Raw genomic sequence first — 25,654 nt, 5'->3', positions numbered from 1 at the left:
CTAGGTGGATTTCGTGGCTGATGTAGAAGTCCCATAGATGGGGTTCCTTTTAACAGAGAGCCGATGAGCATGCTCCCCCTTGCCTGTTGATGTAGAACATTGAGGCCGTGTTGTCCGTCAGGACTTGTACCACCTTGCCCGACAGGTGGGGCAGGAAAACTGCCAGCCGGACTGCTTGGAGCTCTTTGACATGCAACCTTGCCTCCTTCAGGACTACATCCCCTGTGTCTGGAGGTAGGCGAGGTGCGCACTCCGAGCCCGACTGGGCAGAGAGTGAAGATGGGTGGCTCAGATGGGGCTGGTCCTGCCGAGGTTGGTTTCCCTGGCCCAGAGGCTGCTGTGGTTTGAACGACTTACGCGCCAGGGTTGGGAGTAAAGACCCAGGGTTTTCAGGGTGGTGTGGGAGTCCTTGGGCAAGTCCTTCGTTGACTGCTGAGACTCAGAGGGCAACCTAGAGAGGAGCAGCAAGGAGGCTTGCTGCATTGAGATAGTGGAAGCCATGGTGCAGGCATCAGCAGTATCCGACGTTACTGAGGATTGCTTGGAACTCCTTCTTGGAAGGCTCGGGAAGCGACCCTTCGAACTTGGCCATGGCTTGCCACATATTAAAGTCATATTATCCCAGGAGGGCTTGGTAGTTGGCCACTCTCAGCTGAAGGCTGGAAGATGAATAAATCTTAAGCCAAAAGAGATCTATTTCTCTAGGTCTTTATTTCTGGGGGTGGCCCTGGGCTATCTTTGCTTCTCTTTGCCTCTCTTTGTGGTTAATTGCCTCTACCACAAGGGAACTGGGGACTGAGTAGGAGTATAAGTACTCATGCCCCTTGGTTGGCACAAAGTACTTGCGTTCAGTCTTCTTAGAGATAGGGGCCAGGGAAGAGCGGGTTTACCACAGGGAACTAGTGATTTTGGAAACCCCTTCATGAAAGGGTAGGGCCACCCTGGCAGGAAATGAGGAGCTGAGGACATCAAACAGGAAGTCCGAGGGTTCTTCCAGTTCCTCTGCCTGAAGCCCCAGGATGGATGTGACCATTTTCAAAAGTTTGTGGTGCACTTTGGTGTCATCTTGAGGAACTGGATGAGGGGGCCCTGTGATGTCCTCGTTGTCACCAGATGAGGCTAACACCAGTGCTGCAGGGACCTCTACTTCCACTGGTGGTCCAGTAGCTTGCTCCCCTGGGTCCTCCTGGATCTGTGGGGTCTTACCCCCCAAAGTTTCAAACACTGGAGGGGGATGGTATAATGAGGCCGCTGGCCTCTCCGAGGCTCCCAACACCAGGGAGGGTTGGGTGAACCCCCTAGGGTTACACAGGTACAATGGCACTGGCCACTGCATCTGGGGCCATGGTACAGGTTTCGGTGCTGATGATGTAGGCAGCACTGCAGGTACCGGGGCTTGACCCGTGGTCAGGGAACCTCGCTTCATGCCGGAGGTTTAAAGAGAGCGGTCAGTACCAGGCGACCAGGATTGGGTGGAGCAGTGGCTGTTGTCTGACTGGTGCCGGTCACTGTATCCCGAAGGCAACCTGTCCGAACGAGACGGGTGTCTTGGTCGGGATCTCGGGGACTGATGGTGTTCGGTGGATCTGCATCGGAGACCCAGCGACCCACACCTCACGCTACTTGACCTGTACTGGGATGTCGAACAGGACCGGGAGCTAATACAAGCCGGTTGCTGGGAGGCTCTTCCTGAGTAGGACGACCTACTGCTAGGAGATGGGCAATGATGGCCCAGTGAATGGCAATCTCTGATCGCCGGTCAGTCCCGTGATTGGTACCGGGCCCTTGGAGACAGTCGGGGCCGGTCTGGGAGTTCTTGCTGGGTGGCGCGTGCCTCAGAGGGCCTGCGTCAATCTACCGGCAAGATATGCCTTGAGTCCCTTGATTGGTGCCCCCTGTGTGAAGACCAAAGAGGGCCCTGCTGAGCCTGCCTCTCTAGTCTTGAGGTGTGATGGCTTCTGGTGGGCAAGCGATGGCAGGATGTGCCGCTGAGGTGGGGACACCTGCATAGGTCCCAGCACGGGTTTTCCCTGAGACTGGGGTACCTCTGGAGCTGGTGTGGGCAGCACCGAGAGCATCAGGATCTCCTGAGCTGCTTGAAGGACGTCAGGCGTTGAAGGGAAGGGAACAGCCCTCCTGTGTACAATGCTACAAAATCCCTCCTGGCCAGAGAGACACCAAAATCCTTTTATCTGTAAAAGGTTAAGAAGCTCAGGTAACTTGGCTGACACCTGACCCAAAAGGACCAATAAGGGGACAAGATATTTCAAATCTTGGTGGAGGGAAGGCTTTTGTTTGTGTGCTCTTTGTTTTGGGTTTGTTCGCTCTTGGGACTAAGAGGGACAGGACATCAATCCTTGCTCTCCAAATCTTTCTGAACAAGTCTCTCATATTTCAAACTTGTAAGTAACAGCCACGCAAGGCGTGTTAGTTTTATCTTTGTTTTCTCAACTTGTAAATGTTCCTTTTTGCTAAGAGGATTTACGTCTGTTTGCTGTAACTTTGAACCTAAGGCTGGAGGGGGTTCCTCTGGGCTCTATGAATCTGATTACCCTCTAAAGTTATTTTGCATCTTAATTTTACAGAGATGATTTTTACCTTTCTTTCTTTAATTAAAAGCCTTCTTTTTAAGTACCTGATTGATTTTTCCCTGTTTTAAGATCCAAGGGCATTGGATCTGGACTCACCAGGAATTGGTGGGGGAAAGGAGGGAGGATGGTTAAATTCTCCTTGTGTTAAGATCCAAGGGTTGGATTGGTGTTCACCAGGAACTTGGTGAAGAAGTCTCTGAAGACTACCCAGGGAAGGGAGCTAGTATTTGGGAGTGGTGGCAGCAAAACCAGATCTAAGCTGGTAATTCAGTTTAGGAGTTCACATGCAGGTCCTCATATCTGTACTCTAAAGTCCAGAGTGGGGAAGGAACCTTGACTGGCCTGCACCGCTATCTGGAGTTGCAGGCGAAGTATGGGATGGGCTGCATTGCTTGACTTGAGCTGGGCCCCGACTGAGCTGCCCAGCAAGGGTCATGGCTCACCCTCAGCTCTCTCCTTTCCCTTACGGGAGGTAGGAGATCATAGAATAGCAGGGTTGGAAAGGACCTCATGAGGTCATCTAGTCCACCCCCTGCTCAAAGCAGGACCAATCCGTAACAATTCCCCTTCCAGTCTTTTTCGGCTTCTTGACTGGAGCCATGGACCGGGATCGGTGCCGGCTCGTAGACGGTGCCAGTGGAGCACTGTGCACAGAGTCCGCAGTGCTTGGTGCAGAGTCAGACTGCTGCTCCAGTGTCAGAGTAAGTGCCGACTCCATTAGGAGTGTTTTCAGACAGATATTGCGCTCCTTCTTCATCCTAGGTTTAAAGGACTTGCAGATACGGCACTTGTCACTTATGTGCTCCTCGCCTAAGCACCTTAGGCAGCTGGTATGTGGATTGCTGGTGGGCATAGATCCTTTGCAGCAATCACAGGGCTTAAAGCCTGGGAACAGGGGTATGCCCTATCCCCCAGCTGTCTCCTGTTTGGGACTAACGAAGAGTTTGAGTACTACTAAGGGTAACTAAGAAACTACTAACTATATACAACTATATTACAGTTTTTCAAAGTTTGCAAGAAGTTCTCATGAAACAACGCTAGCTGAAGCAGCAGATATTCCAGCACCGTCACTGGCGTCAAGAAGGAACTGAGGGTGGGGGCAGCTGGCAGTGCCCCTTATACCGTGCCACATGGGGCGCCAGAGCCAGTCCCTTACGGATACCACTGAGGGAAAAACTTCTGGCACTGCTGCATGTGGCGAGCGCACACACCTAATAAGGAATGGTCATGAGCAAGCACTTAACGAAGAAAGAGTAGTTACTTTCCTTACTGTAACTGTGTTTTTTTGTGATGTGTTGTTTGCACAAATTCCACCTTGAACATGCATGTGCCCCATGTGCACAATATCAGATGATATTTAAATATCAATATCCATTGGGGCTGTGCCTGAGTCCTGGGAGCTCTCAAAACGACTGTAGCCAAGGATATAAGGGATGGGACGGCCTCAGTTTCGTCCCTGATAAAGAATCCCATGTGACAGGACTTTGAATGAGCAAGGACAGAGGGCAGGTTCTGGAATCTGTGTGGACAATACATCTTGAAGAATCTCACTTATTGACTGTAAAGTTAAATAACCTCTCTTTTTTGAGTGACTGTCCACAAAGATTTCACTGTTGGTGCTAAGTAGGGTTGTTGATTAATTGCAGTTAACTCATGCGATTAACTCAAAAAAATTAATCGCGATTAATCAGAGTTTTTATCACAGTGTTACACTATAGAATGTCAATTGAAATTTATTAAATATTTGTGGATGTTTTTCTACATTTTCAAATATATTGTTTTCAATTACTAACACAGAATACAAACTGTACAGTGCTCATTTTATATTATTTTTGAGGACAAATATTTGCACTGTAAAAATGATATATAAAAAAAATAGTATTTTTCAGTTCAGCTCATACCAGTACTGTAGTGCAATCTCTATCGTCAGGACAACTTAAAAATGCAGATTTTTTTGCTTCATAACTGCACTCAAAAACAAAACAATGTAAAACTTTAGAGCTTGAGTTGACTTGTAGCCTCTGAAGTTTTATATTGTTTTATTTTTGAATGCAGGTTTTTTTTGGTACATAATTCTGTATATGTAAGTTCAACTTTCATGATAAAGAGATTACACTACAGACTTGTATTAGGTGATTGAAAAATACTACTTTTGATTTTTACAGGGCAAATATTTATAATAAAAAATAAATATAAAGTGAGCGCTGTACACTTTGTACTCTGTGTTGTAACTGAAATCAATATATTTGAAAATGTAGAAAGCATCCAAAATATTTAAATAAATGGTATTCTATTATTAACAGTGCAATTAATCACACGATTAATCGTGATTAGTTTTTTTAATCGCTTGACAGTCCTAGTGATAAGCAAGCAGTATCCTGTGCCTAGATGTATGTAAAGGAATCCTATTTAAGTACTGATTGAAGAATCATCTGACCAAAGCTTGCATCTGATCTAGAGGCCTGAGTGGTAAAAGCATGGACTGAACTCCATATAGCTCCACTACATATCTCAGTCAATAAGACAGTTAAAAGAGGCAGTGTAGGCCCAGTGGACTCAAATCACATGAGACCAGATGTGGCTGGGGTAATCGCATTCTTTAATAATACACACCAAGTATATATATTGTTCAAAATCCATTTAGACAATCTCTGCAAGGATATTTGTTGTCCCCTCATCTGTTCTACAAAAGCACCAAACAGTCTCAGTGAAGCTTTAATCAATCAATCAATCTAGTCCTGTCCAGATAAAAAAGACTGCTCTAACTACATCCAGTGTGTAAAAGTTTGCTTCAGCAGGTGAAGAATGAGGTTTGGGGAAAAAGACTGGCAGATAAAGAGACTCATTAATGTGGAAGTCTAAGACTACCTTAGGCAGGAACTTGAGATGAGGCCTAAGAGTGACTTTGTCCATGTGAATGATGGTATAAAGAGGGTCTGCTATAAAGGCCTGAATCACCCATTGTGACGAAGTGGGACTGTTCTTAATGTTTCCTCTGAATACTGGGTGGGTGCCTCAGTTTCCCCTATGCATTTCTTAAGTCTCCAGAGTGCATAAATGGCTGACACTCTGTCTCCTGGCAACAAATGGCCAGGGCCCTTCCGCCCTGCAAGGGGATCACTAAAGGTGAACAAAGATCAGGTGACCTCCTGGCCTGGGAAAGAGACAAAGGCCAGAAAGGAGGGGCTGGAGGGGGTTTCAGTTTGGAGCTGGCTGGGGACGGGAAGTGAGGGCAGACAGAGTTGTCTGCTCCAGAATGGACCTGGCAAAGGGGTCCTGTTCTCTGTACCTACAAGCTCTGTTTTAGACCGTGTTCCTGTAATCTAATAAACTTCAGTTTTACTGGCTGGCTAAGAGTCATGTCTGACTGCGAAGTGGGGGTGCATGCAGGACGCTTTGGCTTCCCCCAGGACCCCGCCTGGGCGGACTTGCTGTGGGAAGTGCACGGAGGGGCATATGCTGAATGCTCCAAGGTCAGACCCAGGAAGGTGAAGCCATGTGAGCTTCTTGCCCTGAAAACTGTCTGCTCCAAGGGAAAGGAGGCTCCCCAAAGTCCTGACCAGCTTTGTGGGGAGCAGTTCCAGAGCATCGCCCGGGGACTCCATGGCACCCATATCCTTCTGGAAGGGGCATGGGCACCGGGAAGACCACATCTTCACTGAGATGTGATGGAAGGAGCAAGTAATCATGGGCTTGAAAGAGAAATCCATTAAAACCAGACACTGCAATCAGATCACAAGGGACAGGGACTGGTGGAAAAGCTTGGATCAGTCCTTTCAGAAATTTTTCCACAGTGGAGTGACAAAATATCATGTATCATATATTGGGGGACAATTTGCTGAGATTGCAGCCAACTGGACTCCAATTAAGCGCAGGGATAGTCCTGACTGCTTTAACAAGACCAAATAATCTATTATTGGAACTGTTGTCTATAGAGGTGAGCAGTGATTTTGTTCAGCCCAAACAAACAATTGTTTTCATTTAGACTAGTAAATTTTCCTTGCTGAAGGCTTTATGTTTCTGATGCAAGATGAGTAGGATTTCTGCAAAAACAGCTCCTCTTTGTAGGTGTTAGTCAACCAGACTCCAAACTGCCAGGTGAACGGACTATGGGTCTGGATGGAGGACCTGGGTATTGTTCTGAGACAATAGGTTGGGTAAAACCAGTTAGGTGATTGGCTTCTGAACAGACAGTTCAATCAGGTCCAAATAAAACTACTGCCTGGATTAAGTTGGGTTATCATAGTAATAGTTTTATCTCAGCTTCTTAGCATGCTGGGGATCATGTGTGTCGGTGGAAAAGCATACATCACCTCTGGTGTCCAAAGAATGAGGAAGGTATCTGTGAGGATCCCAGACTCCTGCCTTCTCTGGAGCAAAATCTTGGGCATTTGTTGTTGTGGCATATAGCAAATAGGTCTACTGTCAGAGACCCTCATCTGTGCAAGATAGCCTAGGGAGTCAACACTTGAGGGACCACTCACAAATCTCCAAGAGTTCTCTGCTGAGGCAGACTACCAGCATGTTCTGATGCCCCAGAAGATGAACAGTTAGTTGGATGACATGATGCTGAATGCTCCAAATCCATATAAGTATGAATTCCTGGCACAGAGGGGATGACCTGGCTTCTCCTTGCCTGTTGATGTAACACTTTGCAAAGGTGTTGTTGGTAAGCACTTGAAAGGCCCTGAAAGAGAGGCAGAAAGGGCCTTGCATGCCAAACAACTTGCTCTGAGTTCTAGCATAGCAACGTGGAGGGAGGATTCAGGAGTTGACCATTTCTGTTGAATCTGCAGTTGGTTTAGGTGTGCTCCCCACCCTTATGTGGAGGTGTCCATGACTAATCTTTGATGGAAGGGATGTGGAAAATGGAACTTTCCAACATACTTATTTTGGTTGTGCCCACCAATCGAATGATCACAGGACTTCTGTGAGGCCCCCCTTCTTGTCCATGCTGCATTGAGCAGATACATTGATTTCAACCACACTTCAAGTGGACAAAAGTGAAGCGTGGCAAAATCTTTAGACAAATTCTCACTTGTGTTATGAACTGCACCTGGAACTGCCATATTATGTCTGATCTCTGTTGAGGTTGGCATGTCTCTGCTAACCTGGAATCTAAACATTGCCCCCATGAATTCAATGCATTGTACTGGAGTTAGTGTGGATTTGTTTTTGTTCACCATTGAGTACCAGAGGGCTGAAGGGAGCTAGAGTTTTTTAAATGGTGTAGGTGACTTGTTGAGAGGACTGATTAATGTGGAAGTCAGATGAAGCTGAAGGGTGATTAAGGTATTTTTTGTGATACTCCCAGCACAATATGAAAGGAGCTGAGAACCAGTCCATGGGATCCAAAGAGGGGATAACACAGGCTACGGTGACCATCCTGAATTTGAAACATTGAACAAAAGGACTGAGATGTTGAAGATCCAAGTGTGGTCTCCATGCCCCCTTCTTCTTTGGGATCAAGAAGTAGTGGGAGTAGAGCCCTTGTCCTCTGAATCCTTAAGGAACTTCCTCCACTATTCCCAGGGTTAAATTTCTTGTCTTAGAAGTGTCTTGTGATAGAGATCTCTGAGGAGGGATGGGAAGGGTGGGGAGGAGATTGTAACAGCTTGAAACTGGATGGGATACACCTTGTTCACCATCTTGAGGACCGACTGGTTTGAAGTAATCCCAGATCAACCTTCTCTGAAATAAAACAGGTGGTTGCCAACATGAATAGAAGGGAGTTGATACACAGGTGGTCCAGCTGGGCTCTTGACATTGCTTTCAGAGATGTTTTGTGACCAACTGTCCCTGTTGCAGGATGCCAAAGAAGAGCACAAGGAATGTCATTGGTGAAAACATTGCCTCTTCCTTGATGGCTATGAAGTGCGCTGTTGAGACTAGCATTGCTGCTGTATTTATACAAGGATCACTGACAACACTGTTGTTTACCTCTGGGAGCTGGAACACATAAGCCCCAGTGACTGGAGGGTTGTCCTCTGTATCTTTAAGAAAGTGCAATGCCCCATCAGTGTAACTGTTCAACAGTTAATTACCTGGGAAGGGTAGATCCTGTATGGTCACTTAGACTTCATGAGGGATACCAGCTGTCTATAGCCAGGATGACCTTCTCATTGACACAGCCATAGCTGTGGTTCTAGCTGCCATATCTGATGCATCAAGCACTGCTTACAGCAATGTTCTAGCAGTGAGCTGTCCATCTGTCATGGTTGACCTTAACCTTCCTGGTATTCACGGGGGAGCTTCTATGTTAAGGTGGAGAGCCTATCCTGTAACAGGGCATCATACTTAGAAAGAAGTGCTTGATAACTGGCAACTCCTAGTTGATGATTTGCTGAGAAGTATATTTTTTTGCCTGAAAAGATCTAATTTCCTGGTCTCTTTCTGGAATGGATTTGGACTGTTTAGATTTCTCATGAACAGCCTGGACAATCACGGTACTGAGGGTGGGATTCTAAAAAGTATTTGTGCCCATTAGCTGGCACCTGGTATCTCCAGTTTATGCACTTGGAAGTTGTGGGGGGAATGGATGCAGGAGTGTCCCAGATGACCTGTGTTAGTTCCAAAAGCCCTAAATTAATAGGTAAAGTCATTTGGCCTAAAGATGATGGGTGGAAAAGGGGTAATAGCTTATGTTGCTTTTCTTGGATTATCTCTAATAGGATATCTAATGTTTCTGCTAGTCTCAACAGTTCCTGAAAATCTTTTAACCACACTGAAGAGGATGTAGGAGGAGGGTTGGTCATTTCATCAGCTGGTGAGGAGCACATAGCTAGAGGTTGTGAGTGGTCAGAGGAGAGACCATGTCCACTGAGGTCTTGCTCTCCTTTCAACAACTGATGATGTCTGAGAGTGGGTACTAGGACTGGCTCAATCTGCTGTGCAGGCAAGGGTGGTCTTGGTCTGAGGACCACTGAGGAAGCTGGTTTCCTGACATAAGGGTTGATACTACATGGAGACCAATAAAGCCAGTGTTGGTAGGAGTGTTGAGAGGGAGGATGACACATGGGATGGGAGAGTACCAACTTAGAAGTTCCCTTATCAATTCAGAATACTTGTGGGGGCCTCTCAGGGGGTTTCTTCCTCGATTGTATGTCTGTGTTCCACTGGGTTATCTAAAGGAGGTATGGGTCACATTCAGATGAGGAAGGTCTGCTGTATTCCTTAGAGGAACTCAACTTTTCAGCCTCTTCCATCCATGGAGCACACTGGCCTGATATGTGGATGGTACTGAGAGATCACCAGAGGACCCTGTTTGGTTTATCACCTCTCTTGGCCTGTCCAATATCAGAGATTCCAAAACTGGTCCCACAGCTAACTCAGCCAGCTCTGAGAAATGCATCAATTTCAAAAAGAGGCCTGTGTTGGTACCAATGCATTTGTCAATGCCGTAGAAGCTGCTGGCGCCATCGTTATGGTACGGATGTATGCATCACCAGTTTTCTTGGTGCTGCTGCCATTGGTATGGACCTATCCGGTGCCAGAGAGGTATCTGCAGCCTGAGTGGTATCAGAAGCGACAAAGTGCTTACTGTGTGAAGTGACTGGCTTTGATGTACTTGGGTGAGGCTCTGCCTGAAGGGAATAGAGTGTCAGAGCCTCAGATGAGGACTTGAGTCTTCTGACTGAGTAGGAAGATTTGTACGTTCCTTGGTGCAAGGAGCAGAGCTCCTTATGGTCACTCTCCTAGGTCAATGCCAGAGGAATGGGTATTCTGAGTGTTCTGTGAGCTTTGGATGACATCAATACTTGCTGGAGTGTGTGTGACTGACTGGATGAAGTAGGTCTCTCAGGTCACTTGCTAGGATCTGAAGATGCATGCCTAGACGTCTCCAGGTGATGCAGCTTCAGGGTACTCAGAGATATTTGTGTACCAAGTATCCCTCAGCTACGTCTCCTTCTCTTACACCTAAGAGGCATCCTGAATGTCCATCACTGATGGACACTGCTGTCTCACAGGACGAGCAAATCTTGAATCCTGGAGACTTGTCTTCAGCCATTCTGAGCCTGTGTATGTGGGGTGAGGGGAGAAGTGTCTAGCTCTTACACAGAGAGGCTGGGGAGGTGGGGGTGTTTGCAAGAAATCTGATATTAGGTAAATATGTTTTTTTCCCCAATAGCATTAACTAAGCTTATGTAAGCTACCAACTAAATATCAAGACAACAATAGCTCCAAATACTCTCTGTAGATGAAGAGAAGTGGACACCATGGGGTTCAATTTTGTAGCCACAAGCAGTAAGAAGGAATTGAGAGGTGGTTGAGGCTGCCCTGCCACTTTTATCCTCAGCTATGGTGGTTGCAAGGGCTCCCAGGCTGCAGGCACGGCCCCAATAGACACTACTATTGAAAAACAATCCAATCTTGCATGTATGGAATGCATACACACTCAAAGTAGAATTTGCGTTTACCTTTTAATTATTATTTACTATTCATATTCCAGTGGAAGAGGAAATCAGGCAATAATACAGTACATATATGGTATCATTTATCTTGCCATATTATACTACTCTTCAACCTGAGACAGCCCAAAGAGACTAAGATAAGGAGTTATTAAAAAGTAAATATTTACTGTGCATAGCATAAATTCCTCACCATGGGATGTATACTAAATACAGACAACCCCATTGTACAGCATTCTTTTTTAACGAGTCCCAATATACATGTGCCAAGTCAGTTTCCAAAGAGTGGATTCCTATGAAGCATGTATATGGCATAAACATTAGGAAGGTAACAGAGGAAAGCAAAAATACCGTTAACTAATACTTGTTCTTCAAAATTTTTGTACATCTCTTTTTAATTAAAGCTAGCAAGTCTGACAACATCATGAGCTTTTTATCTGCACCTTTTCATAATACAAATGATCTTTCTATGTAAATACATAATATGTACCTGTGTTAGGAGTTTCCTGCAACCTAGGACAAATATTCTTAAGATTATTTTCTTCTTCTTGTTAGATGTTAATTGCCAGATACTCTATCTTGTGTGCATGCTTATTTGCAAACAGGCCCATATGGCCCACTGTATGCAAGTACTATAGTCTCTCTTTTCCCTCTAAAATTATATATTTATTTATTTTCATGATAAATGATTGTGGTTTTTACACTATTAGGTTACAAGCATTGGGATATATATTTTGCATTTAAAATAAATGCTCATTAATAAAACTAAGTCAGATTATGGTTTTAACCTAAATTATATAAAATAATTTAGAATGATATCTATAATTGCTCACCTTAGCCAGATAAGCTTCCACTCTGTTTTTTGAAGATAATGCATTTCCAGTTGGGTTTATGAAACTTCCTCCAAGACCAAGACTTCTATGTAGTGTTAAATTATTGCCAAGATTGCCAAGCTGAGTTGTATCCAGGACTGGACTTGCAGAAAGACTTCCATTTACAATGCTGTTAGCAATTAAAGATTTGCTCCTGTGGCGCTCCTGAAGGAGTTTAGCATTGGCCTCTGCTATCTTTTCATTAGCTCTGTGAAAAATATAGATATAGTTTTTTACTCACACTTTTACAACTAAACGTTATCCAAATTTCAAGCTATTTTTATTATTTCTATAACTGTAAATGATTAAGAATATTAGAAATGAAGAACTGCTCAATTCCCTCTATCAGAAGGGTAGCCATGTTAGTCTGTATCCACAAAAACAATGAGGAGTCTGGTGGCACCTTAAAGACTAACATTTATTTGGGCATAAGATTTAGTGGGTAAAAAACCACTTCTTCAGATGCATGGAGTCCCACGAAAGTTTATGCCCAAATCAATGTTAGTCTTTAACGTGGCACTAGATCCTTGCTGTTTTTGTCAATTCCCTCTGGAATTTTCTAAGAAACAAATCCTGAAAGATTCTGAATGCCTCTTGGGAATGAAGGGGAGTTAGAGATGCTCAGCACTTCTCAAAATTTGACCTCAAGACAATTTATCTAAAATAATTTATCTTAGATAGTTATAAGTCCCAATTACCATAATCTTTAATGTATTTATATTATCTCACAACACCCTGTGAGAAAGGAAAGTAATATTATCTCCATATTACATAAGGGGGAACTGAGGCCCAGAGAGAGTAAGCAACTTGATCAAGATTACAGAGGAAATCTTTGGCAGAGCTGGGAACCCAGGTCTCCCAAATCCTAGGCTAGTACCCTAATAATTGGACTGTCCTTCCTCTCAGTGTAGTTCCAATCCTGAGAAGTACTGTTATAATGGGAGCTGAACTGATCCTAAACGCACCACCAGATTAGGCCTTTCTTCTATGGATTGAGGCTGATACGGTAAGAAAAAAAGAGATTACTCATCCTGGGCAGTAACTGCAGTTCTTTGAGATGTGTTCTCCTGTGGGTGCTCCAGTTCAGATGTGCTTACACCCCACGCATCTTTAATCTGAGATTTTCATGAGCACTGTGCATTTGGCCCATGCGTTCGCTGCTGATATCCTCATGCCTTGCAGCGAGGCTATATTAGGCTGCATGGGCAAACTTCCCTCAGTTCCTTCTTCACTGCTCCATCTCAGAAGGAAACTGAAGCAAAGGGGAAGGAGGACGGGTAGTGGAGCACTCAAAGAGGGACACACTTGGAAGAACTACAGCTAATGCACAGGGTGAGTAACTTCTCTTTCTTCTTCAAGTAATGTCCCTGTGGGTGCTCCACTTCAGGTAAATCCCAAGCAGTATCCCCATAAGGAGAAGGAAGCTTCAGAATTGAGTCAAGCACAGAGGAAAGAACTGCATTGCCAATTGCTACATCAGCTCTAGAGGCACTGACTAAGGCATAGTGCTGGGAGAAGGTATGTACCAAAGACCATGCAGCAGCTCTGCAGATCTCAGATACTGGGAAATTTTTAGGTAAAGCTATAGATATAGATTGTGACTCTGTTGAGAACCTTTAGATCTGTCTACAAGCAAAATGTGCAATCTAGGAGATTTATAAAACGATTTAATCCTGTCTAGGTAGAGGGATAACACCCTCTTGACATCTTCAGTATGGAAGGCAGTCTCTAGATTGGAATTATGTGGTTTGGGAAAGAACACTGGCAGGTAAATGACCTGACTCACATGAAACTCAGAAGATAGTTTAGGAAGTCACACCTGGTGTGTGGTCATAAGGTAACTTTGTCCTTGCAGAATACTGTGAAAGGAGGGTCTACCATGAAGGCCCCATCTCTCTGACTCTGCGGGCTGAGGTAATAGCCACTAAGAAGGCTGTTTTCATGGACAAATTCAGTAAGAAGCATGTCACCCTCGGTTCAAAAGGAGATTTCATGAGACTTTTAAGAGACAAATTAAGGTCCCAAACTGGGGTGGGGATTTTCACCGATGGAAAGGGATTACCCAGACTTTTCATGAACTTTATGGCTGTAGGGCGAACAAACAGTGAGAACCCCCCAGTAATGGTATGGAAAGCTGTTAAGGCAGCCAACTGAAGCTTGAGAGAACTAAATGGTAGTCCCATTTGCTTTAGTTGTAGCAGGTATATCAGAACAAGAGGAAACAAGGCAGATTTGCGGACAGGATTCTGGAATTCACACCAGTGACTAAATCTTCTCCACTTTTTGAAGGTATTTCTGGTAGAATCTTTCCTATTTTATCTATCGTACTTCTGCAACGCAGACCAACTCTAATCCCACAAACCATCAAGGAGCCATACCTTCAGGTGGAGAATGCTCAGATTACAATGCAGCAGTTGACTGGCACCCTGGGAGAGGAGTGATTAGAAAATTTATCACTGAACAAAGGGCTTGGCAAAACAGGTTGGAAATCAGGCCTGGCTTGATCGTGTTGGGGCTATTAGGATAACTCTGCTCTTATCCTGTCTGATTTTGTTCACCACTTTGAGAATGAGGCGCGTTGGGGAAACACATAAAACAGTTTCTTTGTCCAAGTGAGGAGAAAGGTGTCCCCCAATAAACTGTGAACTAAGCCCCTCCTTGAATAGAATATATAGCATTTTTTGTTCATAGTTGTGGCAAAGAGATCCACTTCTGGAAATCCTGGAGTCTGAAATATGCTAACAAAAACCTGGGAATCCAACCCCCATTTGTAGTCTTGGGCAAAACACTTGCTGAGAGTGTCAGCTGTGACATTCATTACTGAAATTCTATGCAATGTTTTATACAGCAGTTCCATAACCTTATTGCTTCAGCGCAGAGGGAAGGGGATCTCGCTCCTTCTTGACGATTGATATATAACATACAGGCCACATTGCCTATCATAACTTTGACAGACCTGGGTCTGATGAGAGGCAGAAAATGAAGGGAGGCATTTCTGACCACTCTGAGCTCCAACAGGTTGATGGGGGGTAGATTCTTAGGGTGACCATCTGCACTGTAACATTAGTGCACTGAGGTGCGCCCTTCTCCATCCTAACAGAGATGCATCTGGGGTTATGGTTACCACTGGTGTCAGTTGGAGGAAGGGGATCTGTATCCCTACATTGTGATGAACATTCCACCAGTCTAGGGAGCATCTGACCTGTTGAGGAACTGACACCTGTTTGTCTAGGCTGTGTCTGGTAAGTAAACTGGTGTGAGCCACCACTGGAAACAGCAAAGCACAGTCTTGCATGTTCTGTCACAAAAGTGCATGTGACCTAGAAGTTGAAGACGGTTTCTGACAGAAGTCTAGGGTTTCCTTTGAATATTTCTGACAAGGTTTGATAGTGTTGTGAATCTCTCCAATTGAAGGAAGGCTCTGGATACCAAGGAATATAGGGATACACCTATAAATTGTATGTTCTGAACAGGAGTCAGTGTGGATTGTCCCACTTTCAATTGAAGACCCAAGTCCAAGAACAAAAAGTGTTCTGTTTGGCAGACAACATTTCTTGGTATGACCAAACCTTGAGAAACCAATCGTCAAGGCATGGGAATACTGTGATCACCTGACGACATAGGTAGGCAGCCACCACTGACAGAACCTTTGACAACACTCTTGGAACCGATCAGCGCTCTTGAGAACTGATGCCAATAAGCTGCCCAGGAATCCCAATATAGTCATTGAGGACCATAAGGGGAAGGTGAGTGGTATCCAGGGTTGCCCCCATCAGGAGTTATGAGGTCCCAGGACATCTTGTCTCTTTGAGAAAGGAGGTTTATATATGGGTATGTAGGAGAACCCTAAACAGAGATTGAGGATACTGAAGAGAAGTCTCCATCATCATTCTCTTCCTCCTCTAATGAGGGAGCTCAGACCAAAATGGGAAGTGACTGTACTGGGGATATATAAAGGTTCAGAGATTGGGAGGTTCTTGGTACCTAAAGATGCTCGGTACTTGCCAGCAATAGGGACTTTGGTTCAGCAGTCACTGATAAGTTCTTTGGATACCTAATGTCTTGCAGCACTGAGTGGAGCTGCGTCACTGAATGTTGTTGCAGCGCCAGCAGACTGGAAAGCTTGTCCCTGCAGAATGGTGATGATGGTTTTGAGTGATTCACAGGCAGTGCTGATGCAGGCGGAGACTTAGTATTACATGATATTGAAAAGCTTGACATAGGTACCAGGAAAGGAATTAAGTCTGATGGTACCTATAGTCTTCTGTTTTCTCTGATCATCTCCACTAGATGGTACTGGAGCCTTCTCAGAGCCAGGTCTACTCTTCAAGCTGCTGGATTTTCCTGACTCGTACTGGAGGAGCCCTTCACCTTTATGGTATCAAACCTTGAGGATGAAGTCTCTGAGGCTGCTGACCTGGTTGAAGAGCAAGGCTTTTTGAGATGGATCTCTTCAGAGGGGAATTAGAGCTTCTTCTTCGAGTGATTGCTCATATGCATTCCAGTTAGGTGTGTGCGCGCCGCGTGCACGTTCGTTGGAGAAACTTTTACCCTAGCAACACTCGGCGGGTCAGCTGGGCGCCCCCTGGAGTGGCGCCGCTATGGCGCCGGATATATCCCCCAGCCGACCCGGCCAACCTTCAGTTCCTTCTTACCGCCCGTGTCGGTCGTTGGAACAGTGGAGTGCGGCTTAGCTGACCTCCACCTTCCCTAGCTACTCGTAGTCTCTTCTAGTTGTTATATCCATAGTGTAGTTAACTGTTATTGTATATATACAGTTCGTTAGATTTAGTTATAGTTCATAGTATAGTTGTTAGTTAGTAAGTGTTGCAGGGTTCAGGGGGTAGCCCCTTCCCCACACCCAGTGCCGGAGCTCATGCCTGGCTCACTGGGTTTCAAGCAGTGCTCGGCCTGTCATAGGCCGATGCCAACAGGAGATCCTCACGACTCCTGTTTGAAGTGCCTAGGGGAATCGCACTTATCGGCTAAGTGCCCAATTTGCAAGGCTTTTAAGCCGAGAACTAAAAAGGAGTGGAACATCAGGTTAAAGCAGTTCCTCATGGAAGTGGCCCTGACACCGTCGCCCTCGGCACCGAGCACGAGCCAGTCGGTAAGCAGAGGCACCCCTACGGCACCGGGCGTTGCCGGTACACCTAAGGACTCCCAGCACCGGCCACCACCAGCACCGAAATCGACTCCGCGCTGCTCCCTCTCCTCGAGGTCGAAGACGGCGAAAGGTCAGACGGCAACACCTGCGTTGCAGCCAGAGACTGCGCCGAGGTCTGACCGCCCGGCACCAATACCTGCCGCGGCGCGGCCAAAACCGGTACCGTCGACTCCAGCCACACGAGGGCCGTTGAGTCCGGCACCTGACAGCTCCCCGGCATCTGCTGTGGTAGAGCTCACTTTGCTGTCTACCCTGGAGACTTTCTCCGTGGCGAGAGACTTGATCGCCATCACCGAGGCGGCACCGCCCCTACCCCCGGCACCGCTGGTGCGGGTATTACAGTCCATGGGCAAGCCGACCCTGACCAGACAGCCGTCTGTCAACATAGCGGACCGGCACTGCTCAAAATCACGATGCCACAGGCGCTCTGGGTTGAGACGTCGCTCCCACTCTCGACGTCACTCTCAGTCCCGGCACCGTCCCTCGCCATGGCACCGGTCGGACTCTCGGCACCGGTCGGACTCTCGCTCCCCAACCCGCTACTCGTGGTACCGCTCCAGTTCCCGGCACCGCCCCAGGCACCGTATCTCCCGGAGCAGGTCAAGGCGTAGAGACTCGAGATCCCGGTCGACCTCCCAGCACCGGTCCGGTTGCAGGTCCCGGTCTCGCTCTCGGTACTGCCCTGTGTACCGGCACCGGTCCCCACGATCGAGGGGTGCGAAATCCGTCGGGACTTCGGCTCCAAGCTTTTCTGCTCCACCATGGCCGTCCAGACACATGTCCGTATCCTCCCAGGTGGACAGTTATTATGACCGGGACCGGGATACGGAGGTACCTACGAGAGTTTTCCAGGACTCTCGGCCGCAGGACATAGGACCTCAGCAGTGGTCCTTCTGGACATCCTGGGCATACCACCAAGCCCAGGGTGCTCCCCTAGTCCAGACCCGCTCTGCTGCCTCAGAACATCGGGCACCAGAGGCCACCATTTCCCGCCCCCCCGTGGCTGAGTCGGAGGAGCACGCGACACATCCTCCGGACTCCCCGGGGCAGCTGGAGCAGGAACCATCCCAGGAGCAGGAGGCCGTCCAGGACCCTCTCATTCCCAGGGTATCCTTCTCCTTCTCACCGGATGAGGCTGTGGCAGGGACCTCATCATCAGGTCCCCCGCCGATAGACCTCAGGGCCCATCAGGACCTCCTTCGCAGGGTGGCCCTCAATATCAACCTCCCAGTGAAGGTTGTCCCGGAAGTCGAAGACCCCGTAGTGAGCATCCTCACCGCTGATGCTTCCACCTGGGTCACACTGCCATTCATTAAAACTATCCAGGCCACTGCCGACACCGGAGGGAGTTGACAGAAAGTACATGGTACCCTCTCCGGGGTATGAGTACTTGTACGTTCATCCTCCTCCCTCCTCCTTAGTTGTCCAGTCAGTCAACGAAAGGGAATGACATGGCTAGCAGGCGCCTGCCCCAAAGTCCGAAGAGGCCAGGCGGATGGATCTCCTGGGTCGTAAGGTGTACTCAGCGGGGGCCCTACAGCTCCGAGTGGCCAACCAATAGGATCTACTGAGCCGTTACAATTATAACACATGGACAGAAGTGGGTAGGTTCACCGAGCTGCTACCCCCGGACTCATGCCAGGAATTTAATGCATTCCTGGATGAAGGAAAGAAAGTGGCCAGGACCTCTCTCCAGGCCCCCCTAGACACGGCCGACTCAGTGGCCAGAACTTTGGCCTCGGGCATCACCATGAGGTGTATCTCCTGGCTCCAGGTCTCTAACCTGCCTCCTGAGCTGCAGTACACCATCCAGGACCTACCCTTTGATGGCAAGGGTTTGTTCTCGGAGAAGACTGATCCCAGGCTGCAGAGCCTGAAGGATAATAGGGTCATCATGCGCTCGCTGGGAATGCATACCCCCGTAACCCAGCGTAGACCCTTCAGACCCCAAACACACCACCCGTACTTTATGCCTCGGCAGAGGCAGGACCTCAGCAGAAGGCGTGGGTGGGGTGGCTGCAGACGCCAGTCCGGTCCCCAGGGGGGCCAAAACCACGGGCCCTCTAAGGCACCACCAGGCCCTAAGTCCAACTTTTGAAGGTGCGCCCGGGGACGGCGTACCAGTCTCAAGACAGGATCCTTTCCCTCCCTTCTCCAACCGTCCCTCCTACTTCCTCCCGGCGTGGTCCCAATTGACTTCGGATCTTTGGGTTCTACGCACGGTGAAGCAAGGATACCACCTCCAATTTGCTTCGTCCCCGCCCTCCCATCCCCCCATCCTGGTCCCTCTTCAGGGACCCCTCTCACGAGCAAGTCCTCCTACAAGAGATCCAGTCTCTCCTCGCTGCGGGAGCTATAGAGGAGGTACCTTTAGACGAGAGGGGGAAGGGGTTTTACTCCCGCTCTTTTCTGATTTCCAAGTCCAAGGGAGGCCTCATACCTATCCTAGACCTGTGCGGACTCAACAAATGGATGCTCAAGTTAAAGTTCCGCATGGTCTCCCTGGGAACGATTATCCTGTCCCTGGATCCTGGTGACTGGTATGCCGCCCTCGACATGAAGGATGCGTACTTCCACATTGCCATCTTTCCACCACACAGGAAGTACCTTCGCTTTATGGCCAACCACCAGCACTTCCAATTCACAGTCTTCCCCTTCGGCCTCTCCACGGCCCCGAGGGTGTTCATCAAGTGCATGGCTGTCGTCGCAGCCCACCTCCGCCGGCAACAGATACATGTGTTCCCGTATCTGGACGACTGGCTCATCAAGGGGACCTCTCAAACTCAGGTCCGGCAGTATGTCGGCATAATCACGGACCTATTCTCCCGGTTGGGCCTACTCCTCAACACCGAGAAATCCACCCTGGTCCCCACACAAAGGCTGGACTTCATAGGGGCAATGCTGGACTCCACTCAAGCCAGGGCCTACTTGCCTCAGCCCCGCTTCCAAGCGATTGTATCGATCATACGAGGTTTACAGGCCTCCTCAATCACCTCAGCTCGCACTTGCCTCAGCCTCCTGGGGCATATGGCCGCATGTACTTATGTGATCAAGTATGCCAGACTCCGCATGCGACCCTTTCAAACGTGGCTCCATTTGGTCTTCCGCCCGGGCAGGGACCCTATAGATGTTCTGGTGACAGTTCCCCCCAGCCCCCTCCGCTCCCTCGATTGGTGGCTAACTCCATCCCTGGTATGTGCAGGGATGCCGTTTCATCCACAGCCGCCGTCGATGACCTTAACGATGGATGCGTCATCCCTCAGTTGGGGGGCCCATCTAGGTCACCTGCGTACCCAGGGCCTTTGGTCATCCCAGGAGCTGACACTCCACATAAACATCCGGGAGTTGAGAGCAGTCCGCCTTGCGTGCCAGGTGTTCCAGCAACATCTTCACGGCCATTGTGTTTCGGTATTCACGGACAACACAACGGCCATGTACTACATCAACAAACGGGGGGGACCTGCTCATCTCCCCTGTGTCAAGAGGCCATTCGACTCTGGGACTTCTGTATAGCCCATTCGATAGACCTGGCGGCGTCCTTTCTTCCGGGGGTCCGGAACGCTCTGGCAGATCGGCTCAGCTGGTCCTTCCTATGTCACGAATGGTCAATAAGACCAGATGTCATCCATTCGATCTTCCGGAGGTGGGGATTTCCCCTCATAGACCTGTTCGCCTCCCGCTCGAACAGGAAGTGCCAGGAGTTCTGCTCCTTTCAGGGTCTCTCTCCGGGGTCGATTACAGACGCATTCCTCCTACCGTGGAGGCACCACCTGCTGTATGCCTTCCCTCTGTTTCCTCTGGTGCACAAGGTCCTGTTAAAGCTCCGCAGAGACAAAGCGCATCTGATCCTGATCGCGCCTGCTTGGCCCAGACAGCACTGGTACACCACCCTGCTAGATCAGTCCATGGACACCTCAGTTCCTCTCCCTCTCCTCCCAGACCTGATCACGCAAGACCACGGCAGGCTTCGTCACCCAGACCTGCGAGCCCTCCACCTCACGGCGTGGCTCCTGCATGGCTAAATACAGCGGAGTTGCGCTGTTCCGCTCCAGTTCAGCATATTCTCCTCAGCAGCAGGAAGCCTTCCACCCACTCTATGTATTTGGCGAAGTGGAAACGCTTCTCTTGCTGGTGTGCAACTCAGGGCGTTACTCCTTCGGAGGCCTCGATTCCCATGGTCCTAGACTACCTCTGGTACTGTAAGCAACAGGGCCTGGTGACATCCTCTCTGAAAGTGCACTTAGTGGCTATATCCACTTTCCGGCCAGGCGAGGGTGGTCACTCCGTGTTCTCCCACCCCTTGGTCTCTCGGTTCATTAAGGGCCTAGAGCGCCTCTAACCCCCTGTACGTCGCCCCGCCCCATCCTGGGATCTCAATTTGGTCCTAAACAGACTAATGCACCCACCCTTTGAGCCACTGGCAACTTGCTTGCCCCTGTACCTATCGTGGAAAACAGTCTTCCTGGTGGCCATTACATCGGCCAGGCGGGTCTCCAAGCTGAGAGCACTCACGGTGGACCCGCCCTACACTGTTTTTCATAAAGACAAGGTACAACTGCGACCTCATCTGGCGTTCCTCCCTAAGGTTGTGTCTGCCTTCCATACCAACCAGGACATCTTCTTCCCGGTCTTCTTTCCGAAGCCCCACTCTTCTCGGCGGGAGCAGCAGCTACACTCCTTAGATGTATGCAGGGCACTCGCTTTCTATGTTGAGCGGACGAAGCCGTTCTGGAAGTCTCCCCAACTGTTCGTGGCGGTCGCGGAACGGATGAAAGGTCTGCCAGTCTCCTCCCAGAGAATCTCCTCCTGGGTGACTGCATGCATCTGCACATGCTATGACCTAGCTCATGTCCCTTCGGGCCACCTCACAGCGAACTCTACCAGAGCTCAAGCGTCATCAGCCGCCTTCCTGGCGCACGTGCCTATCCAGGAGATATGCCGTGCAGCGACCTGGTCATCAGTCCACACCTTCACCTCGCACTACGCGCTGGTCCAGCAATCTAGAGATGATGCAGCCTTTGGCGCAGCGGTTCTGCATACTGCCACATCTCACTCCGACCGCTCCGCCTAGGTAAGGTTTGGGAATCACCTAACTGGAATGCATATGAGCAATCACTCGAAGAAGAAAAGATGGTTACTCACCTTTGTAACTGTTGTTCTTCGAGATGTGTTGTTCATATCCATTCCAAACCCACCCTCCTTCCCCACTGTCGGAGTAGCCGGCAAGAAGGAACTGAAGGGTGGCCGGGTCGGCTGGGGTATATATCCGGCGCCATAGCGGCGCCACTCCAGGGGGCGCCTAGCCGACCCGCCGAGTGTTGCTAGGATAAAAGTTTCTCCGACGAACGTGCACGCGGCGCGCACACACCTAACTGGAATGGATATGAGCAACACATCTCGAAGAACAACAGTTACAAAGGTGAGTAACCGTCTTTTCTCTTTTTAGGATCTTTCGAGGAGGTCTCTGAAGCTTTCCCCTTTTCAGCAGAGTGTTGCACCAAAGTCAAAGGGGCACTAGAGGGACTGATGGACGGGGTGCGGGAGTTCTCCTAACTTGGCTCTGAAGTGGGGAGAAGGGAGCACTCCTTCATTAACAGTCATGGTTCTTCTGTGCACTGGATTTGAGGGCTAACTGGAAGTTACACTTCTGTGGACCATGCAACTCTCCTAGGCAGTGAACCCACTTAGAGTGTCCATCGCTGATCAGGATAGTTTCTGTCCACGTGAGGCAACATTTAAACCCTGGAGAACCAGGCAGGCCCCTCACAGACAGGATTTTCCCAAAGGAAATAAAACAATCTTTCAATAACCAGTAACCAACTACTGTAGTACTACTAACAAATAAACTCAACTAAATAAACTCAGTAGAATGAACTCAGCAAGAACCCAAGGCAGGCACAATGTAGACATGGTAAGCTCCATCTCAGGCTGAGGCAATTGAGAAAGAACTGAGGGCAGTTTGCCTGCGCAGCCTCATATAGCCTCAGTGTGGAGCGTGAGGATAGCAGCAGCGCATGTGCTGGCTAAATGGACATTGCTGATGAAAATCTTTGATCAAAGACATGTGAGATGCAAACCTGAAATGAAGCACCCATAGGAACACTACTCAATGAACTGCAATTTCTCTTGCTTACCGTAAGTACAAGAGATTATTACAGACCAGCTAGAAGATATGCCTGTTAAAAATCAAAAGAATTTTATAATATACTCTATAAAAATGAATGCTATTTCTGCTACTTATAAAATATTGAAAATAATACATGTTACTCAGTCTTCCAGTTAGTTGTGAAAGTCTACTGCATCTACAGATACCTGCTCTTGGATTGATGCACATTATGGTGAGCAGGTCCAGGAGTGAGGCATTTTAGGAGGAAAGTTAATGAAGGGAAAAATAATATTTTACCATTTGTTTTAAAATAAAGGTTTTGACTTACCTATCCAGTTTACTTGCTAGTGATTTTCTAATTTTTAATTCTTCCAAATAAAGATCTTTGTATCTTTCCAGTTCTGTCTGCGTAGACTGTTTTTGAAAGATACTGTCTTCTTGTGTGTTTTTTATTCTAGCCAGTTCAGATTCTAGATCTCTAATTCTGTGCTCCAGTTGGTTTCTCAGTGAAGCATTATTAGTAATTCTTATTTGTTCTAATGTCTCTTGGGAGGCTGCCTGCGTCTAAGGTAAATAATACAACTTTAATAAATTGGAAGAAAGAAGAATTTTTTTCCAACAGTTAATCATATTCAGTATAAATACACTATCTTATTCAGATAGGGAACTACTCTTCCTTAGTGCCATCAACCATACAGGGAGACATTTGAAGTCACTATGCAACAGAAAGATTTCGGGCTTAGAAAGAAACTGTCCCTTATTAAGGACCTATTACATTAAAGTTAGCACGCACAACTTTCAGTCTTATAGGACAACAGTCTAATTGAAACTGATCCCCCTGCTGGAGCCAGAATCCCATGTGATCTATACATAGGTAGATAATACTTCCAGCATTGAAATAATAAATGTGGAGTCAAAAAAGAGGAGGTTACTTTGTAACTTTTGTTCTCTCAAAATATTGTGTTCAGAACCACACTGTAGCGGTTAACATGCCTGGTCACTGACCATGGAACCATCAGTAATAATAGCCCGGAGGGGTGGAGGGAAGGGAAAGGGTGGCATAGGTGAGGTGGTAGACATGTATCTTTTGAGCCCAACAATCTACTGGCCGAGGATATAAATAATTCATTCCCTTCGTCTTCCCTCAGTTCTTCTCTATCTACAAACTGAACTCCAAAGAAGAGGGGAGGAGAGAAAATCAGTGTAGCTCTGCAAAATAAATACAAAGAACAAAAGCTACCTTGGTCAGTGTGATAGAATACTATCCCTCTAAGAGTAAGGCAAGCTTAGCATCCCCTCCAGGGTAAAAAATGAGTCATGAGGGAAAATAAGTCTGGGGTAGGCTTTGGGATAGAATGACCCACAGGTGCTACTGTAAGGGATTGTACTCAATTTTACTTTTCTTTATATTTTTTTCTTCCTTCTATTGTATCTCTAGTTCCCTAACTACCAAACTGGAAACATATGGAAATATCATATATTTAGCTTTTATGATGAAAACAAAGCACCTAAAATATAAAGTTCAACTTGGAAATGAATATGGAATATAAAATTTAAAGTACCAAATACACAGCATATAGTAAGTAGCAAATAAATTAACCTGCAAAAATAGATTGACTTCTTCTAGTTTTTGTCTTATTTCTTGTCTAGCTCGTTCTTCAATCTCTCTTTTATACTGTTCTATTTGACTGTGGTCCATCATATTAGTCTCTACTTGATGTTTGAGATGAGCTACTTCTCCTTCCAGCTGCCATTTGCTCTTCTCCAGCTTTTCATGATTCTTATGCAGTATCTTCATAGAAGACAACTGTTCTCGCAGATCACGATTTGTAGACTCTAACTGCATATTTTTTTTTGACTCTATATCCAGCTTTTTGGAAAGGTCATCTGTCTGTACACATTGAAAAAGTTTAAACTCAGTTATCAAACAGGGAGTTCAAAATTTCTCTAAATTCAATGGAAGTCAGTGAAAAAAAATCATTCTAAACTTAGTAAAAGCAGATCTTTTAAATTATTTTTCATAGAACAGCTTAAGTCCTCTTCTTTCTCAACCTATATACAATAGTTTGCAGAAATACTTTAAAAAATAAAATCATTTAGGCCCCAAACCTACAAGCATTTTACCCATATATGGGACTATTCAAATGCTCTAAAGTAAACAGGAGCATAAGAGATAGGGCCTTGTTATGTATCAAAAATGCTATGCAACCATTTAAAACTTGTAAAATTGGATTGTAGGAAGCTTTTTATGCTAGCAGAGAAATAATATACTTATGGTAAATCAAAAGGTAGTTTGAGTATAGGAATTTAAAAGACAATGTGAGATCTTTCAGTAGGATCTGAAACCTGAATAAAACTCATTGGAAAAAAACTTAATCTTTTCTGTCATTACTGCATATTTTATGGTTTCCTTGTCCTTTTTAATATGAAAAAGGAAAATAAATACTGTGTAAAAATATGCAGACAGTATCAAACAGACCTTCTTATAACAACTGTACTGATATGTATAA

At 47.0% G+C, this 25,654-nt stretch overlaps 1 protein-coding gene across 10 annotated transcripts in view; it reads right to left on the bottom strand.

Annotated features, from left to right (window-relative positions):
• The window catches only part of ANKRD7 (ankyrin repeat domain 7), a 195,886-nt gene that overhangs the window by 20,770 nt on the left and 149,462 nt on the right, over window positions 1-25,654 (bottom strand). For all 10 annotated transcript variants that reach the window (XM_050935977.1, XM_050935978.1, XM_050935979.1 and 7 more), the window contains 3 exons: window positions 24,745-25,035; window positions 23,473-23,708; window positions 11,833-12,079 (listed from right to left, as the gene is read on the bottom strand). In XM_050935977.1, coding sequence (XP_050791934.1) covers window positions 11,833-12,079; window positions 23,473-23,708; window positions 24,745-25,035 — 774 coding nt within the window. The remainder of the gene's footprint in view (window positions 1-11,832; window positions 12,080-23,472; window positions 23,709-24,744; window positions 25,036-25,654) is intronic.

This window comes from Gopherus flavomarginatus, chromosome 1 (genome assembly GCF_025201925.1).
Source record: "Gopherus flavomarginatus isolate rGopFla2 chromosome 1, rGopFla2.mat.asm, whole genome shotgun sequence".
Lineage (NCBI taxonomy): Eukaryota > Metazoa > Chordata > Testudines > Testudinidae > Gopherus > Gopherus flavomarginatus.
The sequence above is the reverse complement of the archived record's forward strand: the minus strand, read 5'-3'. Positions and strand labels throughout refer to the sequence as shown.